This window comes from Megalobrama amblycephala, linkage group LG7 (genome assembly GCF_018812025.1).
Source record: "Megalobrama amblycephala isolate DHTTF-2021 linkage group LG7, ASM1881202v1, whole genome shotgun sequence".
NCBI classification, from domain to species: Eukaryota; Metazoa; Chordata; class Actinopteri; order Cypriniformes; family Xenocyprididae; genus Megalobrama; species Megalobrama amblycephala.
Genome location: NC_063050.1, coordinates 39,428,550 through 39,448,753, shown reverse-complemented (window position 1 = coordinate 39,448,753; position 20,204 = coordinate 39,428,550). Strand labels below are relative to the sequence as shown.

At 39.6% G+C, this 20,204-nt stretch overlaps 1 protein-coding gene across 2 annotated transcripts in view; it reads left to right on the top strand.

The window, feature by feature from the left end:
* Positions 1-12,365, top strand: part of LOC125272534 (zeta-sarcoglycan) — a 364,989-nt gene extending 352,624 nt beyond the window's left edge. The window contains exons 8-9 of one of the 2 annotated variants that reach the window (XR_007185871.1): positions 11,549-11,615; positions 11,862-12,365. Coding sequence is in view for 1 of the 2 variants with exons in the window: in XM_048197425.1 (XP_048053382.1) it covers positions 11,549-11,563 (15 nt within the window). In the remaining variant the exon portion in view is untranslated. Of the gene's footprint in view, positions 1-11,548; positions 11,733-11,861 lie in introns of those variants that run through there. The other variant, XM_048197425.1, reaches the window with a different exon arrangement.
* The last annotated feature ends 7,839 nt before the right edge of the window (positions 12,366-20,204 follow it).

Genomic DNA, 20,204 nt, shown 5'->3' with positions numbered 1-20,204 from the left:
TATAAAGACCACCACAACTGTATTTTGATTGCAAAAATATTCACAAGTATTTATTTACAACATTAAATAAAAGATAAATGTATCTTAGAATAAAATAAAACAAATCACATAGGCATGAAAAGATGGGGGGAAAAAACTCAAACAAAAAAGAAAAACTTCACTTTTCCAAAAGGAAAACAAACCTTTCTGTGGTAAAATTGAAATTAAACAATTATTCATTCCCTCTGAAAAAATGTCCAACCCCGTTGCAGGCCTGTTCGATGCCACTTTGTGTGCGGTGAGGCCTAAAAACTGGAATGGCTGCTTCACTCAGAAAGTATAAACAAAAAAAAAAAGCACGTGCATGTGAATGATAGTACTCACGAAATCCAGGTTAAGTTAGTACAGCAAAGGAAATGGTAATGGCGATGGTAATGGCAAAGGAAGAAGCAAAGCACAGCCGATCATGGCAGGGCACACAGAAATAGCAGGCAGAAACAGCAGGGCCTTCGGTTGGAAAACCAGTCTCTCTCTCACCAACGTCCGTCTCCTTAAAGCATATTATCTGAATTGAGCCACATTATCAAACACTATTTCTTATTGAATTAGCGTTAGCTTTGCTTTAGGTTTAGAGATATCACAATGCTAAAACTACAACATATGAGCACATTGGCACAGAATGCTACCGCTAATTAGCATGTCGCTAACCACATTATACATCCAGTCTCTTAACTATAACAGTTCGATATAGCACAAAATTACAGGCATACACAATCATATTCACCTCTTGCAGGTCACACCAAAGTTTTTTTTGTTGTAAGGACCACGAGTAGTCGACCTTCATAACAAAACACTAATGCTTCCCACACTACGATGCCTCCTTCATTAGCGCTCTCATCATAGCGTCTGTTCTCCGTTTTTCATGCGTGTTCACTACTCCTCACACAAACCTGTCTCAATAGTCCCGCCCCTTACACAGTGATGTTACTCTGATTGGCTCAAGTACTAACACAACCAAAAGCAAAACAGGAATTAAATGATTGACAGGTGACAGGTAACAGGTTAGATTACACTGATAAACACAGCTTCTTCTTCTCTACTTTTCTCTCAAATGAAACAAAAAAACTTTTTATATGAATTTAACTTTAACTGTAAATAGTCTTATTTATTAAACTCTACATATTATATTTATACTTTTAACCAGCACACCTTTTACTAGGGCTGCACGATTAATCGCATGCTATTCTCACGCGCATTTCGTCAGTAAAGCCGGTTCCCTGATTACCGCTAAATCACCATCACCTGCTTTCAAATGAAGCGGCATTTAATAGACGGAGCCGTAGGTCACTGAAAAGCCACGCAATATCGCGTTCATATCGCAGATGAATCGCCTGCGATAATGAACGCGATATTGCGTGGCTTGTCCGTGAACTACGGCTCCGTCTATTAAAAGGCGCTCCGTTTAAAAACAGGTGATGGTGATTTAGCGGTAATCAGGGAACCGGCTTTACTGACGAAATGCGCGTGAGAATAGCATGCGATTAATCGTGCAGCCCTACCTTTTACCCAATTTTAACTAACATGAACTCTATTTATGAACTTCTCTTTTTTTTTTGTATGTGCGTGTGTTACACTGTTAATGATCTTTTATACTCTGTAACTTATAGAAATTTTGTACAGGGCTACACCCTCCCTCTTCTGAATGTGTAGATGTCCTCATCCACACCTTTTGTCCCTCTTCAACTTGAAAGGGTGATTCCTTTTATCCTCCTCCATATACCTTTGGGATGGTTTGGACTTTTTCCTTGGTTTGTTGTCTTGGTCTGGAGAGTTCATCTTGAGTTGGATGACCATGCCATGGTGCATGATGGTAACTGGTTCAAAAGATGGATGACCAGGTTCCTCATAAGTAAATCTTATAGGTGGCTTTGGTTTTCTCAGGGATGTCCGGACTGTAGAAGACCTTTCACTTTTTGCTCTTTCAGCAGCTATATTACATCTGTTTCTTTGTAATGGAGGTGAGCTTGCTCCCTCTTCTGAATCTTGAGAATCTTCTTCCACAGATTCAGTATTTGTCTCTTGGATATCGGTGTATGACAGAGGAGGGGCAGCACCTTCAAGCGGTTCCTCATTCTCTGTCTCTGTAAGCTGTTGAGTTTCTGTAACTTCACAGCTTTCCTCCTCAGCTTTTCCATCCTCCTCAGAGTTTTCACTCTCATCATTCTCCACAGAGTGATTTATGTTTATCTGTCTCCGGACCTCATCCATATCAAAATCAAAATCTGGAGGTTTGTGGACAGTTTCAAACTCTGAACCTGATGACTCTGTGTCACTTTCTTCAGACTTGGTTGGTTGACGTTTCTGAGTACGTTGAGTTCTTGTTACAGGTCTCCGAACAGAGCTTGCATCATCTGATGGGTTAAACATCCTGACCATGTAACCGATGGGCAACAGATGATCTCGATGGAGAGTTTTCAGCACACCTGAACCATGCTCTGGTTTGACCTTATAAACAGGCAGGTTAGGCAACTTCTCCATAACAACATATGGTATTGATTTCCATCGATCTTGGAGTTTATGTTTGCCTTTTAGACCCACATTCTGTATGAGAATTCTGTCTCCTTTCTCCAAAGGTAGGTCTCTCACACGTTGGTCATACCGGGCTTTATTTTTCAGATGATTCTTTGTAGCAGCATCAGATGCCAACTGATAAGCTTTTTGCAACTCTTTCCTCATCCTGGCCACGTACTGTTGGTAGGAGATTTCACTTTCACCATTTGGTGAGATTCCAAAACAGATGTCAATGGGTAACCTTGATTCCCTTCCGAACATGAGATGATAAGGGGAGTATCCCGTGGAATCATTTTTTGTGCAATTGTATGCATGTACCAGGTAGTTGATATGTTTACTCCAATGTTGTTTCTGTACGGCATCCAGGGTACCAAGCATGGCTAAAAGTGTTCGATTGAATCGTTCTGGTTGGGCATCCCCTTGAGGGTGGTAGGGAGATGTTCTTGACTTACGAATCCCAAGCATGGACAAGAGTTCTTTTATCAGGCGACTTTCAAAATCTCGGCCCTGATCCGAGTGTATCCTTGCAGGTAGGCCATAGTGCACAAAATACTTGTCCCACAATACTCTTGCAACTGTGATAGCCTTTTGATTTTTTGTAGCAAATGCTTGTGCGTAACGTGTATAATGGTCTGTCACTACCAACACATTAGCAACACCTTTAGAGTCAGGCTCTATTTGCAAAAAATCGATACAAACTAAATCCAAGGGGCCATTACTCGTTATTTGGTTTAAGGGCGAGGCATGCTGAGGGAGTGTCTTTCTGGAGATACATCTACCACAGGTTCGAATGTACTGCTCGAACCTCAGCTGTCATTCGCGGCCAATAAAATCTGTCCTTGATCAGTTCAGTGGTGCGTTCGACTCCCAAATGTCCACACTCATCATGTAGAGACCTTAACACCATTGGGCGGTATCTTGTGGGCAAGACAAGTTGTTTGATCTGTTTTCCGCACATCTTTTCTTTTACTCTGTAGAGTAATCCATCTCTTAACTCCAACTTGCGGCTTTCACGAAGGAGCAGCACAGTTTCAGGTGAGTCGTTCTCTGAGCGTGGTCAGGCATTTATTCTTCTCCAGAGCTTTCTTTAATGGTCCAATTGTTGGGTCCACATCTTGTGATGCTTGAATGTCTTTTGAGCTCAACTTGGTCAAGTGTATTCATGCTAAGGTTCACTGGAAACACATAAGCTTCAGGTACTGCGGTGGCAGGAGCTCCCAACTGATCAACAAATCTGTCTGGCACATCAGCCTCTTCACTGGACACAGGCTCTTTTGCAGAGGGCTTTGATGCCAGCAGGTGGGACACTAATCCACTCTTCTGTCTCCTCTGAAGAGTACTGTCTGGACAACAAGTCAGCATCAATATTGTGTCTCCCAGGTCGATACTGGATGGTGAAATCGTAGGTGGCGAGGGCGGCGAGCCAACGATGTCCGACTGCACTGAGTTTGGCGGAGGTCAATACATATGTTAATGGATTATTGTCAGTTCTTACCACAAACTTTGCTCCATACAAGTAATCGTGAAACTTGTCCACGACAGCCCATTTTAATGCCAGAAATTCCAATTGATGGACTGGATAGTTGTGTTCTGAGTCTTTAAGCTTACGACTGGCAAAAGCTACTGGCCTGAGGCCCTCAGGATATTCCTGGTTCAGGACAGCGCCTAAACCATTCATACTGGCGTCCACATGTAAGATGTACGGTCTTTGTGGGGTCAGCGAAAGCTAGCACTGGGGCATTAATCAAACAGTCACGAATACGGTCAAAAGCGTCCTGGCAGGTTTTAGTCCACCGTTCTCCGAACAGCTCTGATGGCTTGAAATAGACTTTGCTTTGGTCAACACTTTTTTTAGTCTTGGGGTCTTGCCAAGTGTGGGCGTAACCCTTAGGTGAGCTCGGAGAGGGGACGGACAATGGCAGAGTAGTTTGCAATGAACCTCCGATAATAACTGCAAAATCCGAGGAAGGACTTCAGCGGTTTCAGGTGAGTGGGCTCTTTCCAATGCTTTACTACCTCCACTTTGTCTGGATCCGTAGCTATTCCGTTAGCAGAAACAATGTGACCCACGTACTTGACCTCGGGCTGACAGAATTGGCATTTGTCAATAGAAATCCTTCAATCCGACCTCCTCTAGTCTGTCCAACACCTTGAGAAGACGTTGCTCGTGCTCCTCGAAGTGTCTTGCTGAAAATGATGATATCATCTAAGTACACGAGAGCTTCCAGAAGATGCATATCACCTACAGCCTTTTCCATTAAGCGCTGAAATGTTGCTGGCGCTCCTGTGATTCCTTGTGGCATGCGCTCAAATTGATAGAAACCGAGAGGGCAAATGAACGCCGTCTTCTCTTTGTCCTCCGGAGCCATCTCTATCTGGTAGTAACCACTGCGCAAGTCCAGAACTGAAAACCATTGGCTGCCTGATAGAGAATCCAAGGCGTCGTCAATGCGTGGCATTGTGTACTGATCTGGTGTGGTGCGGTTGTTCAGTGTTCTGTAATCAATACAGATTCTTATCTTCCCATTCTTTTTGCGGACTACAACGATTGGTGAGGCGTATGGGCTACGGGACTCAGTGATAATGCCAGTAGCCAGTAGCCAGTAGTTGTTGTATGTGTCGCCGCACGTCGTCTATGTCGGCAGGGGCTATCCTCCTTGACCTCTCCCTGAAGGGTCTGGGGTCATGCAGGCGTATGTGGTGTTCAACACCATTGGCGCGACCAACATCCCACTCATGCAGTGAGAAAACATTCCGCCTCTCAGCCAACTTCTGCTGAAACCGACTTTTCCACTCTTCTGGGAATGGGAGAGTCCCCGAAATTGAAAAGACTTGGGTCTAGAGTTTCAGCTGGGAGGTTGGAAAGTAGGAACTGGGGTAACTGTGTCCACAGCATACATCTCAGCAACGATGGTCCCAACTGGGATGGAAGTTGCCCTTTTTGACTCATTCTGAATGAGGACAGTGAAACTGTTATTGTCTATGTTGGCCGTCTGAAAGCACACCAGGCTGTACCAGCAGACTGGCGGGGAGCAACTGTTCAGTGGGTGCATCAATCAGTACAAAGTCTTTGGACGGGGCACTCTGTCTTTCCACTTTACATGTTGCATAGTACTTTACACCTGGAGCAATGGAGAGTAAACCAGGTCCTTTCCACTTTATCTGTCCCAAGACTTCATCTTTTGCAAACTGCTCTTGTGCTTTGACAGGTGTGTAAACAGACTGAATCCTCATTGAGTGCACAATGTTCTCATCACCTTTTGTCTTCACCAGCTCCCATAAGCGGCGAAACAGAGATGTATTGGTGCCAACCAATACAGGGGTTTGTTGCTGATTTCTTGGCTCAGGGCAGATTAAAGCAAGCACTTCTACTCGTCCCGATACACCAGTGATCTCTTCAGTGAACTCCATCTCAACCACAACATATCCTTTGTAAGGAAACTCAGTGTCTGAAAGGCCCCAGAGTCCAAGACCAGAGAGGGGTTTTATCGGGACATCAGTTAAGTGTTTGTTATACCAGCTTTCAAAAATAATAGTCACGTTAGACCCACTATCGATAAGAGCATTGCAGACTACATCATTAACTTTGATGGTGTGAATAAATGATGGACCTACGAGACCTTCAGGTAAGTCAGTGTTAGGTTCTGGGACTTCAACCTTATTGGTTCTAGCTACATGCTGCTCTTCAGCTGCAGGATTTGGGTTCTCTTTGTTTGGTAAAGGGGAAACTCGCACCAAGCGTATAAGCTTTCTAATAACTTTCTGGAGATTCTCAGGGGCAGTACATCTGGTGGCTATGTGGCCATTTTCCCCACACCGATAACAGAAAATCTCATCCTTGTCTTGTCGGGGAGGAAAAACTTTGGAATGAGCGGGCTTGTGAACTGGAGCTGGCTTTGTATTGGTGAGGCTGGGGTGTGTGTTCTCGTGGGGGGTCTGATGTGTATTTCACTGCCATTACACTCATTTTATTTTCTAGGGCTTTCACTTGTTTCCTTAGTGATTGCAATTCACTCTGGGACTCATTTTTCTGTTTTTGTTTCTCTTTCAGACCTGTAAAAGATTCATCAGAGATTGGCTGATGTTGTAAGTTGCTTCTCTGCTCTAGCTGCGCTCTCAATTCTCGAATCTGAGCTTGCAGTTCACTCCTAGAGACTGATTCAGGTTCTTTCTCATTTTCAGCTTGGACAGTGCGTTCACGCTGAGGACGCATGTGTGACAAATGGCTTTGTTTGGCTAACTGGTGAACCTCCTCTTCCATCACTTCTCTTAACAGGTTCAAGAATGTAGGGGGATTACTACTCCGCTCCCTAATTTTCAACTGAAGCAACATGAGTTCAGAGGTAGACCCTCTAAGGAAGCTGCTCTAAACGAGCGCTATTGGCAGCGCTAACAGGTAAACCACCTCCCTGTACTACTTTGACAAGAGATTTTTCTACTCTTCGTAGGAACTCAGACAGACGCTCACCAGACTGTTGGTGGAGGGCTCTAAACGACAAGTATAGTTCTTCTGGGGACTCTACTGTACCAAAAATGCTCTCTATAGCCTTTATGTACTCATGTGGGCTAGCATCAGGTTGAGTCAGGCGCACAGCTTGAATGATTTCAAAGGCGGGCCCTTTAAGACTCTCCAGTATCCGACGCCGTTTTTCTTTGTCGGAGCACTCACCTTCCTCTACTAAGAATGTTGCTTGTTCCCGCCAATTATCGAAGGTCTCTTCTCCAGTTGGGGTGGGACTGACCCCAGGAGAATGTCCGCAGACGTCTGTATGGGTGACTGTCATGTTGTTTGTTTGTTCTGCTCATAACATCACCGACCCGCACGGATGATGTCTTCAGGGTTGCTGTTACCCTCTTTGGTGAGTGAACATAAACCTGGTAAGTCATCTAAGGTTCTCCCTTCGCTCTGCAAAAAGGAAAGTAGCTTCTCTTCAAAGTTATCAAGCTGAGGCTCTGTGTAATAGACAGTTTTCCAACCACTTCCTTCACTTATAGGCATTATCTCAGGTGGGATTTTGGAGGGGTCAATCTCTTCACGACACTCACATAACACCATTACTGATTGTTGTTGAGGGTGAAACATCTTTCCTCTCACTCTAACCTTTTCCCAATGCTTTGATAGTCCCTGCTGTTTCTTCAATCTCTTCTCTTGAAACACCTTCTGGCACTAAAAGAAGGGCATGCTTTAAATCTAATGATTCTCCTTTGCACCAGTTAATTAGCTCACGCTGTGATGAACTACTTGTTTGGCTTGCCATGTTGTACTTTACTTAAATTGCTTTTAGTTACTGTTAGCACGTTATTTTTATACAAATGCTCTATACTACTGCTCTAAAGTTGTGGGGTCTAGTGGCTTGTACTCTATGTTTATAAATTTCCGTTTATGTTAAATAATCCCAGCGGTGCCTCCATTTTATGTAACCCAGGTCCCATGTAGTTAGAAAATAAAGCTGGAGTGGTTAATACAATGAGAATGGGCCTGGGCTCGTTGTAGGGAAATACAACTTGTTTTATATGTTACTTAATAAATGTATATTTGTAATACTCTTGGCTATTCTTATAAAGACCACCACAACTGTATTTTGATTGCAAAAATATTCACAAGTATTTATTTACAACATTAAATAAAAGATAAATGTATCTTAGAATAAAATAAAACAAATCACATAGGCATGAAAAGATGGGGGAAAACTCAAACAAAAAAGAAAAACTTCACTTTTCCAAAAGGAAAACAAACCTTTCTGTGGTTATATTGAAATTAAACAATTATTCATTCCCTGTGAAAAAATGTCCAACCCCGTTGCAGGCCTGTTCGATGCCACTTTGTGTGCGGTGAGGCCTAAAAACTGGAATGGCCACTTCACTCAGAAACTGAGTATAAACAAAAAAAAGCATGTGCATGTGAATGGTAGTACTCACGAAATCCAGGTTAAGTTAGTACAGCAAAGGCAATGGTAATGGCGATGGTAATGGCAAAGGAAGAAGCAAAGCACAGCCGATCATGGCAGGGCACACAGAAACAGCAGGCAGAAACAGCAGGGCCTTCGGTTGGAAAACCAGTCTCTCTCTCACCAACGTCCGTCTCCTTAAAGCATATTATCTGAATTGAGCCACATTATCAAACACTATTTCTTATTGAATTAGCATTAGCTTTGCTTTAGCTTTAGAGATATCACAATGCTAAAACTACAACATATGAGCACATTGGCACAGAATGCTACCGCTAATTAGCATGTCGCTAACCACATTATACATCCAGTCTCTTAACTATAACAGTTCGATATAGCACAAAATTACAGGCATACACAATCATATTCACCTCTTGCAGGTCACACCAAAGTTTTTTTTTGTTGTAAGGACCACGAGTAGTCGACCTTCATAACAAAACACTAATGCTTCCCACACCACGATGCCTCCTTCATTAGCGCTCTCATCATAGCGTCTGTTCTCCGTTTTTCATGCGTGCTCACTACTCCTCACACAAACCTGTCCCAATAGTCCCGCCCCTTACACAGTGATGTTACTCTGATTGGCTCAAGTACTAACACAACCAAAAGCAAAACAGGAATTAAATGATTGACAGGTGACAGGTAACAGGTTAGATTACACTGATAAACACAGCTTCTTCTTCTCTACTTTTCTCTCAAATGAAACAAAAAAACTTTTTATATGAATTTAACTTTAACTATAAATAGTCTTATTTATTAAACTCTACATATTATATTTATACTTTTAACCAGCACACCTTTTACCCAATTTTAACTAACATGAACTCTATTTATGAACTTCTCTTTTTTTTTTTTGTATGTGCGTGTGTTACACTGTTAATGATCTTTTATACTCTGTAACTTATAGAAATTTTGTACAGGGCTACATAAGCAAAGAAGGATTTTTCTTGAAACCCTCCCAAACAACTTGTTTTTAGGCTTTCTGAGACTTAAGACTCAACTAATTTCTGCAATTCTCCAGCTGTGATCCTTGAAGAGTCTTTGGCCACTCAAACTTTCTTCCTCACCGTGCATTAGGACGATTTAGACACGTCCTCTTCCAGGCAGATTTGTAACATCTTTAGTTGATTGAAACTTCTTAATTATTTCCCTGATGGTGGAAATGGGGATTTTCAATGCTTTAGCTTTTTTCTTATACCCATTTTCTATTTTGTGAAGCTCAACAATCTTTTGCTGCACATCAGAACTATATTATTTGTTTTTTTTTCTCATTGTGATGAATGATTAAGGGGATTTGGCCTTTGTGTTTACACATATTTGTACTCCTGTGGAACAGGAAGTCATGGCTGCACAATTTCATGCTCCTAGTCACCCTGGTGTGCTAAAAAAATGTAAATGTGAATGGGAATATACTTCAGAGATATTTTACTCAGAAGAATTTCTAGGAATGCCAATAATTGTGGCAAAAATGTATTGGAGAAAAACATTTATTTCATAATGAGCTTTTTCCCTCATTTTCAATTATTTTCCTTCAATGAAAGGTTAGAATTTTGTGAATTTGAATGAAAGATCAAAAAGATAAACAATGCAGATTTTTTTTCACAGCCACCTTTGCTCATATTTACTAAGGGTGCCAATATTTGTAGAGGGCACTGTATAATATACAAGTCTTTACTGTCAATTTTGATCAATTTTAATGCATCCTTGCGTAATAAAAGTATTAATTTCTTTAAAAAAAAAAAAAAAAAGTAAATCTTACTGACTTTTGAATCAGATTCTGATATGTTAAAGGGTTAGTTCACCCAAAAATGAAAATTCTGTCATTAATTACTCACTCTCATAATAAAACCCTAAATTAAATCTGTTCATCATATATAAAGCGATCGTGTCTCTTCAGAAAATTTGGACTAACCACTCAATTCAGCCATGTACACACTGCAGCTAAATTCGGTTGTCAGTTCATCTTTCAGAGCTAAATCCCGTTCTGTACACACACAGTTCAGCAAAATACAGGAGTGACAACTGAATTAACTCCCGAGTGACAACGGCATTTACAGAAATTCTATGCAGTGTGTATGGAACCTAACTGAACAACTAGTGTTTAATGACGTCAACATGCATCGGAGATGTGTCTCTCTTCTGTATGTGTGCTGAATCACAGAGAAAAAGCGAGCCTTGACTCATTCGAGTTGCCAGATCTTGCTAGAAAAATCAGCGAACAATAGAACAAGCCCGTCAATCATCACATTTTTGAGAGTGAGTCGTACGCACATGTAACGATAATTTAGGGGGTTCACTCTCGGTTGTCACTTCTGAAAACAGTGTGTACATGGCCATAGAATAGTTTTACGATCTCTTTATGAACTTTTTGAAGCGTCAAAGTGGTAGTCGCTAACTGTCTATGGAGGGACAGAGAGCTCAAAGATTTCATCTAAAAGATCTTCATTTGTGTTTCAAAGATGAACAAAAGTCTTATGGATTTGGAACGACATGAGGGTGAGTAATTAATGAAAGAATTTTCATTTTTGGGTAAACTAACCCTTCAATCTGAATTCTTTGTTTACCTTTCTAAAAGTTGTACAAGTAAGTGAGTTTTAAAATGATATTCAAAAAAAAATGTAGACAATAGAAAGAAACATGATATCACATTAGCTAACAGTAGTAGATTATTTTGGTCATCTCTAATGGTTTTGGCTGTAGCACTTTCAAGTCACAGAGAATCTTTGATGTCTAACATAACATGATTCCTGGTGCACATCTGCCATAATGGCACAGAATAGCACAGAAGCTAATATGAGTGCTCTCAGGCATATTAAATCAGATTAGACAGGCAATCACCTGAAACAATGTGTCTAGCCAAGGGCTACACTGCCCCATCAGAGCCATTCAACTAACGCCATTTATTTAATGTAATAGAATGTAATTCAGTTTGTAATTTAGAATGATTAATTGTATTATACTGTAGGAACATCAGTGATCCCAAAGGGAAAATCAGACGGGTACTGTCACTAATATTTGTCTGACTGTCTGTTTCATGTTTACGGATAAAGCTCACATCTGGATGAATCATGGAGTCCCGAGGACATGCCTGGAATCAGCCTCTCTCATTTAATCACAGTACGTAAAAAGACTGTTGAATACAAACACAGAGGTTAACTGACTGATGGCATCTTAAATATATATATATATTTTTAAAAATGAACAAATGTGCAGGTTGTGAATAAAACTATTCATTATAAAGTAAAAGCTCACTTTAGTCCACCAAAATACTGACTTTTCTCTGCAACATTTTTTTTTTGTGATCCTCAATGTGAAGCACAATCATTTCAATGTGCCTAACCACCTGTATTCTCCCATCTTCAGTAAAAACACGCAGATAAGCAGAAGGTAAGAATCATTAAAGTTTATGACTTCAGACATTTCAGATGCCAATTCTATCTTCTTTCTCCCTACAGAAATAAAATTTGATTAGATATTATAAGGTCAACAAAATATTGATGCATCCATCAAATATTATTTTCCAGGCCTATCTCAGAGTATTGCAATCCCCACAAGAGCTTATTTACTTGGATTATGCTGAGGGGGTTGAATCCAAAGGGATGCAAAAGTTTCTTTCTTTCAAAAATGCTTCAAGATTTCCATTTATTTCAATGAAAATCATTACCCATATTAGAAAAAGAACTTACACACAAAATCCCATCTTTTTGGGGTGGAGGGAGATTCTGATCCATCTTTTGGTTGCACTGAATCCGATAATGCTAAACTGAAACCCCCAGGTGTCCCGTTAACACCAAGGAGGCCTATAATACCTGGAGAAAGTTATCCGTTAGGATTCACATTCATCTCACTGGCAGTTGCTTGTCTTCTGCTGCCCTGTTGGTGAGTTGAAAATCTATCTTAAAAGTTTAGAGGTTTTTCAAACTTTTTTAAAGAACAGGAACATATTGTTTTCTTAGTTACACTGTCTTAATGTATAATAGCAGCAATTTTGCATTATACAGAAATTAAGAGATTTAAAAATGAGAATCACATATCTAAAACTGTTAACTTTTCAAGTCAGCCATTTTGTTCTTAAAGGGGACCTATTATGCAAAATTCACTTTTACATGGTGTTTGAACATAAATGTGTGTTGGTAGTGTACACAACCACCTAATAAAAATCAACCCATTCCTTTTTTTTAATAATCCCCATAAAACCGCATCAGTCTCATGACCTTTGACACCATGAATCATCAGATCCTTCTGTCCACCCTCTCATCACTGGGCATCACAGGAACTCCACTTCACTGGTTTGAATCCTATCTCACAGGTAGGTCTTTCAGGGTTGCCTAGAGAGGGGAGGTATCCAAAGCACATCAACTGATCACGGGGGTTCCTCAGGGTTCAGTTCTTGGACCGCTCCTCTTCTCCATATACACTACATCACTTGGTCCCATCATACAGGTACATGGTTTCTCCTACCAGTGCTATGCTGATGACACACAGCTCTACCTTTCATTTCAACCATATGATCCCACAGTAGCTGCACAAATCTCAAGCTGTCTGGCAGACATCTTGGCATGGATGAAAGAACATCACCTGCAGCTCAGCCTGAGCTTTTTGTCTTTCCTGCCAATCCGACTCTACAGAATGATTTCACCATCCAGCTAGGTACATCATCAATTACCCCATCAGGGTCGGCCAGAAATCTTGGAGTAATCTTTGATGACCAACTGACCTTCAAAGACGACATTGCAAAGACAACTCAGACAAGCAGATTTTCACTACACAACATCAGAAAGACTAGGCCTTTAATAACAGAGCATGCAACACAACTTCTCATCCAGGCCCTGGTCATTTCTAGGCTTGATTGCTGCAATGCTCTTCTGGCTGGACTTCCATCATGTGCAATCAAACCTCTACAAATGATTCAGAATGCTGCAGCACATCTTGTCTTCAATGAACCCAAAAGAGCCCACGTCACACCTCTTTTCACTGGCTACCACTTACTCGCATCAAGTTCAAGGCATTGACACTTGCTTACAGATTTACCACAGGCTCAGCACCCTCCTACTTCCATTCAATCTTATGAGTCTACATCCTGACCAGAAGCCTGCAATCGGTAAATGGTACCATCACAGAGAGGCACAAAATCACTCTCCAGAACATTTTCGTACACTGGTCCTTGCTGGTGGAATGATCTCCCTTCCTTCGTACGGAATGCAGAATCCCTGGCAACATTCAAAAGACAGTTGAAAACTACTTGAAGCTGAACATTCTTCAACTCGAGGTGACCAGTAAAAAACGTGATGAAGATGCTCAGCGCCTCGTTGCTCTCCTGCTGTTTAAAAAACGTGTTGCTCCCATTGAAAACAATTGGAAAATTTTGCTGGCCGATGGAAAAAAAATGCTTTGGTGGACATAGGCCTAATACTCACGAGATGTACCGTCTGACAGCCAGCATTCTGTGTGTTTAGATGTGTGTGCTCAGAGAACAATAAATTAGAAGTTTAAACTGACATAGCTTTAAAACACATGATGAACTTTCATGATGAAGACCAACTGCAATGTCCGTGATTTCAATAGAGATGATAATCAAAACCGAGCAGATGTTTTGTTAGTATTTGGCAGAGTATCTGATGCAGGCAGGAGCTGTTGAAGGAAGCATTTTTCTGGAAAGGGGGTGGGGAGCAGCAGCTTATTTGCTTTTAAAGAAACATGCATGAAAACAGCATGCACTCAAAAATGGGTATTAACAACATGGTATTATAAACTACCTGTGAAGTATTTTGAGATTAATCTTTCACAGGCACATCATGGGACACCTGAGACTTAAATTGCATATTGAATAATAATAATAGGGTTTAATCATAGACCATAAACACGCTGTAAAGTTTCACGAGTAACAACTGCATTTATGGCAGTGAAAGCCCTAAATTATCATTCCATTTACAGAACATGACTCACTCCTGAAATTGTGATGATTGACAGCAGGGTAACCATAGCAACATTCTGGCATGATGCATATTTGTTATCCGCTAATTTTGACCAAATCAATATTACATTGACCAAAATCTCCAAAAATTATGTTGTGCAATTTTAAATTAACCACCATCCACACGTGCATTGTGTTTTGTTTATGTGGAGTGCGCACTTAAAGTGTTGCCATCTTCAATTATTGTAAGTGTTTCTGGGCTTGTTTGAACTTGAAGTGTTCAAGTTTAAGGAGTTAATAAAGTAGGAAGGTGTGGGTCACCATATTTAGGGGCCAAGCACCGAAGGTGCGGAGGCACCTATTGTATCCGTTGGCGTTCTTTTTATTATTATTCTTCCGTTTCTTCTTCTTCTTCCGCTCTTGAAGTCTATGGCAGCCCATAGAACCGCTTGCGGGAAAGTTGTGAAATTTGGCACACAGTTAGAGGACAGTCTGACCTTTGTCCACAGCAAATTTGGAGTCTCTAACTCAATTCCTCTAGCGCCACCAGCTGTCCAAAGTTGCACTTATGTTTATGTTAATAACTTTTGAACCATAAGGGCTAGAAACAAAATTCTTTTTCCCTCTGAATCGAATGCACCCTATGACGTCATTTTCCATCATGAAAAATTTTCCGCCATTTTGAATTTTCTGAAAAACGTACTTTTTCGAACTCCTCCTAGGCCGTTACTCCGATTTTCACGAAAATTGAACCAGATCATCTTCAGACCATGCCGACAAAAAGTTATGGAATTCAAGTTGATTCCTCAAACCGTTTTCGAAAAACACGCAAACGAATTGTACGTAGTGTTTGCGAAAATAGACATAAGGCTGTATCTCCGCAATGCTTTATCGTATTCAGACCAAACTTGGTACATGTCATCACAAGCATGACTTGAGGCAACATGCAGCGTTTCGGCGCAGTGCCACCTAGTGGTGCGGAGATATGAAAAATTTATGTTTTTGCTTATAACTTCTGATGGGTTTGTCCAAAAATCAAAAATTTGGACTCGTTGGATTCGAGGCATCATGTCGAGTCGAATGATACCCAATTTTCCCATATCAGACATTTTGGCTGTCGGCCATTTTGAATTTTGTGCTAAAATGCTGTATTTTACGAACGCATTGGCTTATCTTTACAAAACTTGGTATGGGTCATCAGCACAATGCCCTCAAGGAGCCTGAGAAGTTTCGGACCAGCGCCACCTTGTGGTCAAAAGTTATAACAAAATGTACAAAAATGCTAATAACTTTTGACTATATTAACCGATTGTAATGAAACTGGTCTCAGTAGATTCCTTGGGTCATGCTGAGAACATAGATATCAAATTTGCTATAGTCAGCTGAACTTCCTGTCCGCTGTATTGTTTTTCTTTAAAAACTTACTTTTTCAAACTCCTCCTAGACCGTTGCTCTGATTTTCACCAAAATTGAACCGTATGATCTTCAGACCATGCCGACAGAAAGTTATGGATTTGAAGTCGATAAGTCAAACCGTTTTTGTATACCAGAGCAAACAATTTGAGATATGATGCAAAAAATGACTCTTGAAGCTGTATCTCTGCAATGCTTTATCATATTCAGACCAAACTTGGTACGTGTCATCACAAGCATGACCTGAGGCATTATACAGTGTTTCGGCGCAGCGCCACCTACTGGAGTGGAGATATGAAAAATGGCTATTTTTGCTTATAACTTCTGATGGGTTTGACCAAAATTCATACATTTGGTATGGGTCATCAGGATAATGCTCTGAAGGAGCCTGAGAAGGTTCGGACCAGCGCCATCTTGTGGTCAAAAGTTGTAAGAAAATTGACAAAAATGCTAATAACTTTTTTTTCTAATTGCTCACTGCTGCTGTTGGTCTGATGCTCCCAGCCATGTTGGCTGGCTTCTTGTGCCGTTTTTGTGCTTGGCCCCATAATTGCTGCTTGCAGCTATATTTTGGTCTTGTTTTCAATATTCAGCAATTTGATTTATCTCGGTTTATTATAGGCTTACTGTTGTTCGCTGGTTTTTTGTTTGTTGTTTTTTTTTTATTTATTAAAATGCAGCGTGTACACAGCCATAGTTTTCGGTCGTTGGGTTGAATAAGTCATTCTCTTTATGTTTGTTCTGTTTACTTGGTTCATTTATAGCAACAAAGGTACTTAAAAATCAGATCAGAAAGCAGCATGCAAGCTCAAGGGCAGAAGATTTTCAGAAGTATCGTTCTGCTGAGTGCTTTGAGATTGAAAGGTGCTTTTACTTCATCTCTGACGTTCCATCTTCATCATCATGACAATGTCATTGTAATTCAAATGACTTTATCGTGCACCATTCTTTCAGATTACATTCTCTCTAATGTAGCCTTTAATATTTCCCTTTCAAACCGGGCTGGAAAGTTTTTTTTATATGCTCCATTTTCCAGACTTCAATTTTCTGGATTGTTTATTATTGTCACTCCCATACAAAACTGTAATTTATGATCAGGACCACACATAGAATCTGTGCCCAGTGAAAGCACAGCAGATTCGGAAAAGAATTCCATTAAGTGGAACTGTCATTCATAAAGTTCTACTTCATCCTCTACTTCCATAATTGAAATATTTTGGGTAATTTGAAAATTCTTTTATATACATTTACGTTTATGCATTTAGCAGACACAATTAACCACAGTGACTTAAAAGAGGAACAAAAGCAATTTGTCAAAGAACCAACAGTATAATACTGCATGTATAATCTACCAATCAGAGCATAGGCTAGTACTCACATGTTTTACCATGTTTCACATAATTTCACATAAATCATCTCCATTTGCCCATATTTAAAGGTGCCATCGAACGTTTTGTAATATAAGTCTAAGGTGTCCCCTGAATGTGTCTGTGAAGTTTCAGCTCAAAATACCCCATAGATTTTTTTTAAATTAATTTTTTTAATTGCCTATTTTGGGGCATCATTAAATATGAGCCGATTTATGCTGTGCGGCCCCTTTAAATGCTGACCCTCCCCACCCACGGAGCTTGCCTTAAACAGTGCCTAAACAAAGTTTACACTGCTACTATAACCCTCAAATGGATCTTTACAAAGTGTTCGTCATGCATGCGGCATGTATGCGTCGGATTATGTGAGTATTGTATACTGTTATATTGTTTACATTGATTCTGAATGAGTTTGAGGCTATGCTCCGTGGCTAACGGCTAATGCTACACTGTTGGAGAGATTTATAAAGAATGAAGTTGTGTTTATGCATTATACAGACTGCAAGTGTTTAAAAATGAAAATAACGATGGCTCTTGTCTCCGTGAATACAGTAAGAAACGATGGTAACTTTAACCACATTTAACAGTACATTAGCAACATGCTAACGAAACATTTAGAAAGACAGTTTACAAATATCACTAAAAATATCATGATATCATGGATCATGACAGTTATTATTGCTCCATCTGCCATTTTTCGCTATTGTTCTTGCTTGCTTACGTAGTCTGATGATTCGGCTGTGCTGCTCCAGACGTTACTGCCTGCCCTTGTGTAATTCCTTTTATAATGTTGGGAACATAGGCTGGCATATGCAAATATTGGGGGCGTACACCCCGACTGTTACGTAACAGTCGGTGTTATGTTGAGATTCACCTGTTCTTCGGAGGTCTTTTAAACAAATGAGATTTATATAAGAAGGAGGAAACAATGGAGTTTGAGACTCACTGTATGTCATTTCCATGTACTGAACTCTTGTTATTTAACTATGCCAAGATAAATTCAATTTTTCATTCGAGGGCACCTTTAAGGTGACTCCTAATTTAAAAACACCTCACGGCTCATTTAGCTCTGGATGTGTCTCATATAGTATATATCATTTTGAACATACAATATATCATTCTACATATTATGTAGTAAAATTAGTGTGAAAAGTTTAAACTGAGAAGACACGCTCTCTGTCTAATGTCTACATGCAAACTAAGTTTAGAAACCTCCCATTTGTTCCCAAACCCCTATTCAGATGTAATAATGTATACTTACACACAAAAACAAATGATTTGTTCTTTCATAAAAGCATCTATCTACACCCAAGCTGTGATTTTGTATGTTAAAGAGGCGATGTAGAATTCAGAAACCCTTGTTATTAGACTATAGTTTGAATTAATCCCTTTTCTTTGCATGACACATTCACATTACAATGCTTTCAGCATTATCCTGAACATTAGCATTTGTAACAAGTGCCATTGAACAGAACAAAGGTTCTTGAAAGTATGTGTAAATTTCCGGCAAAAATGTCCTGAGCCCTTCACATAAAATCAGTCTACAGGTTTTCATAGACAACCTAGGAAGTCGGGGAAGTTCTCGCTTTTTTTAAGGTTTCCTTACAAGCTGTTCACACATTAGCAATAAAATACATGAAAATTCTTACATGTAGCCCCTTTAACAGTGAATTTTATGTCCCTTTGTTTCCTACTTTAGTTGTACTTTTTACATAATTGTAGTCTATTGAGTTCTGAGTCAAGAGGTCTTTTAGAAAAATCTTTTTCCTGTGCAAATTTGTATGTCAGAATTTAACAAGCTTGAACTTTATATACAGAGTCAAAAGTTTACTTTCACTCTGCAGAATTCTCATTTGAATTAATGGGGAAAAAAAAAAAAAGAAAGAAAAAAAAAAAAGAAGAAAATGATGTCTAGCATGACTTCACCTTTAATGTTATACAACCAGAAAATGTCCAAGTAAGTTTTGTCTTAATTTTGAATAGCCATACCATATCGATTGTTTTAAAATTTGAAGCTTACACACTTCACTTTGTAAAAGTTAAACATTATGCTTGTACTTTCTTCAAAACAAATTACATTTACTTTGATATATTGTAATATAGTGCAAAAAACATTCATACATGCCAGTAGTGACAAGTGATATTCTTTATGAGTGTGTCATTCATTCAACATATTTGTTCATAAACACTGATTCATTTTGAACAAAAGTCATTGAATCATTCATTCAACCAATTTGATTTGAAATGGCACTGTTGAGTGACTAGGTGTTGCTGTGGTTTTGCTGTGACTTTGTTTGGAACTATTTTAGTTGATGGACCGAAAACACATGAAGTCACTGACAATATTGTATCTAGAATTACTAAATATTACATTATTTTATTATTTTTTAACTATATTGTATAAAAGCATATGATCAAATCAAGCCATATATATGGCCAAAACAAACTCTTGCTTATATGTTATTGCTTTATTATTACTTTAATTATTTATTTTATATTTATTTTTATAAGACTTGCCATTTGTTTATGGACCTATTTACAAGTCACATGCATTTTTTTGTTTTGTTTTGTTTTCTCTGATCGGATAGCTATCCGATCGTGAAAAGACCAGGTGTAAATGCCCTCTGAAATGTGCTTTTCGAGATGAATTTTCAGACTGCAGACAAATCAAAAGAATTTCTCAAAGCAGATCTTTTCAGGCAGACCAAGATATCTATCCGAACAGTAGAAACACACGAAGTGAACAGGTGTAAACAGAACCAAAGAGATGTGTTAGATGTTTTCTTTCTTCTTTTTGATTAGCAGATAATTACTTGATCTAAAACACTAATATCACTTTAAATTGTCACAGAAGAAGAAATGGATCTAATGACATCTTAGAATCCTCACAAGTTTTTGGTCCATTAGAAGATCTTAGCCTCAGGTTTAAAGATCAGAAGCTCAATGCCAGACAGCGTTTCATGTGCCCAGCACGACGCTGCCATATGCTACAGATTGACACTTTCAGTGTGT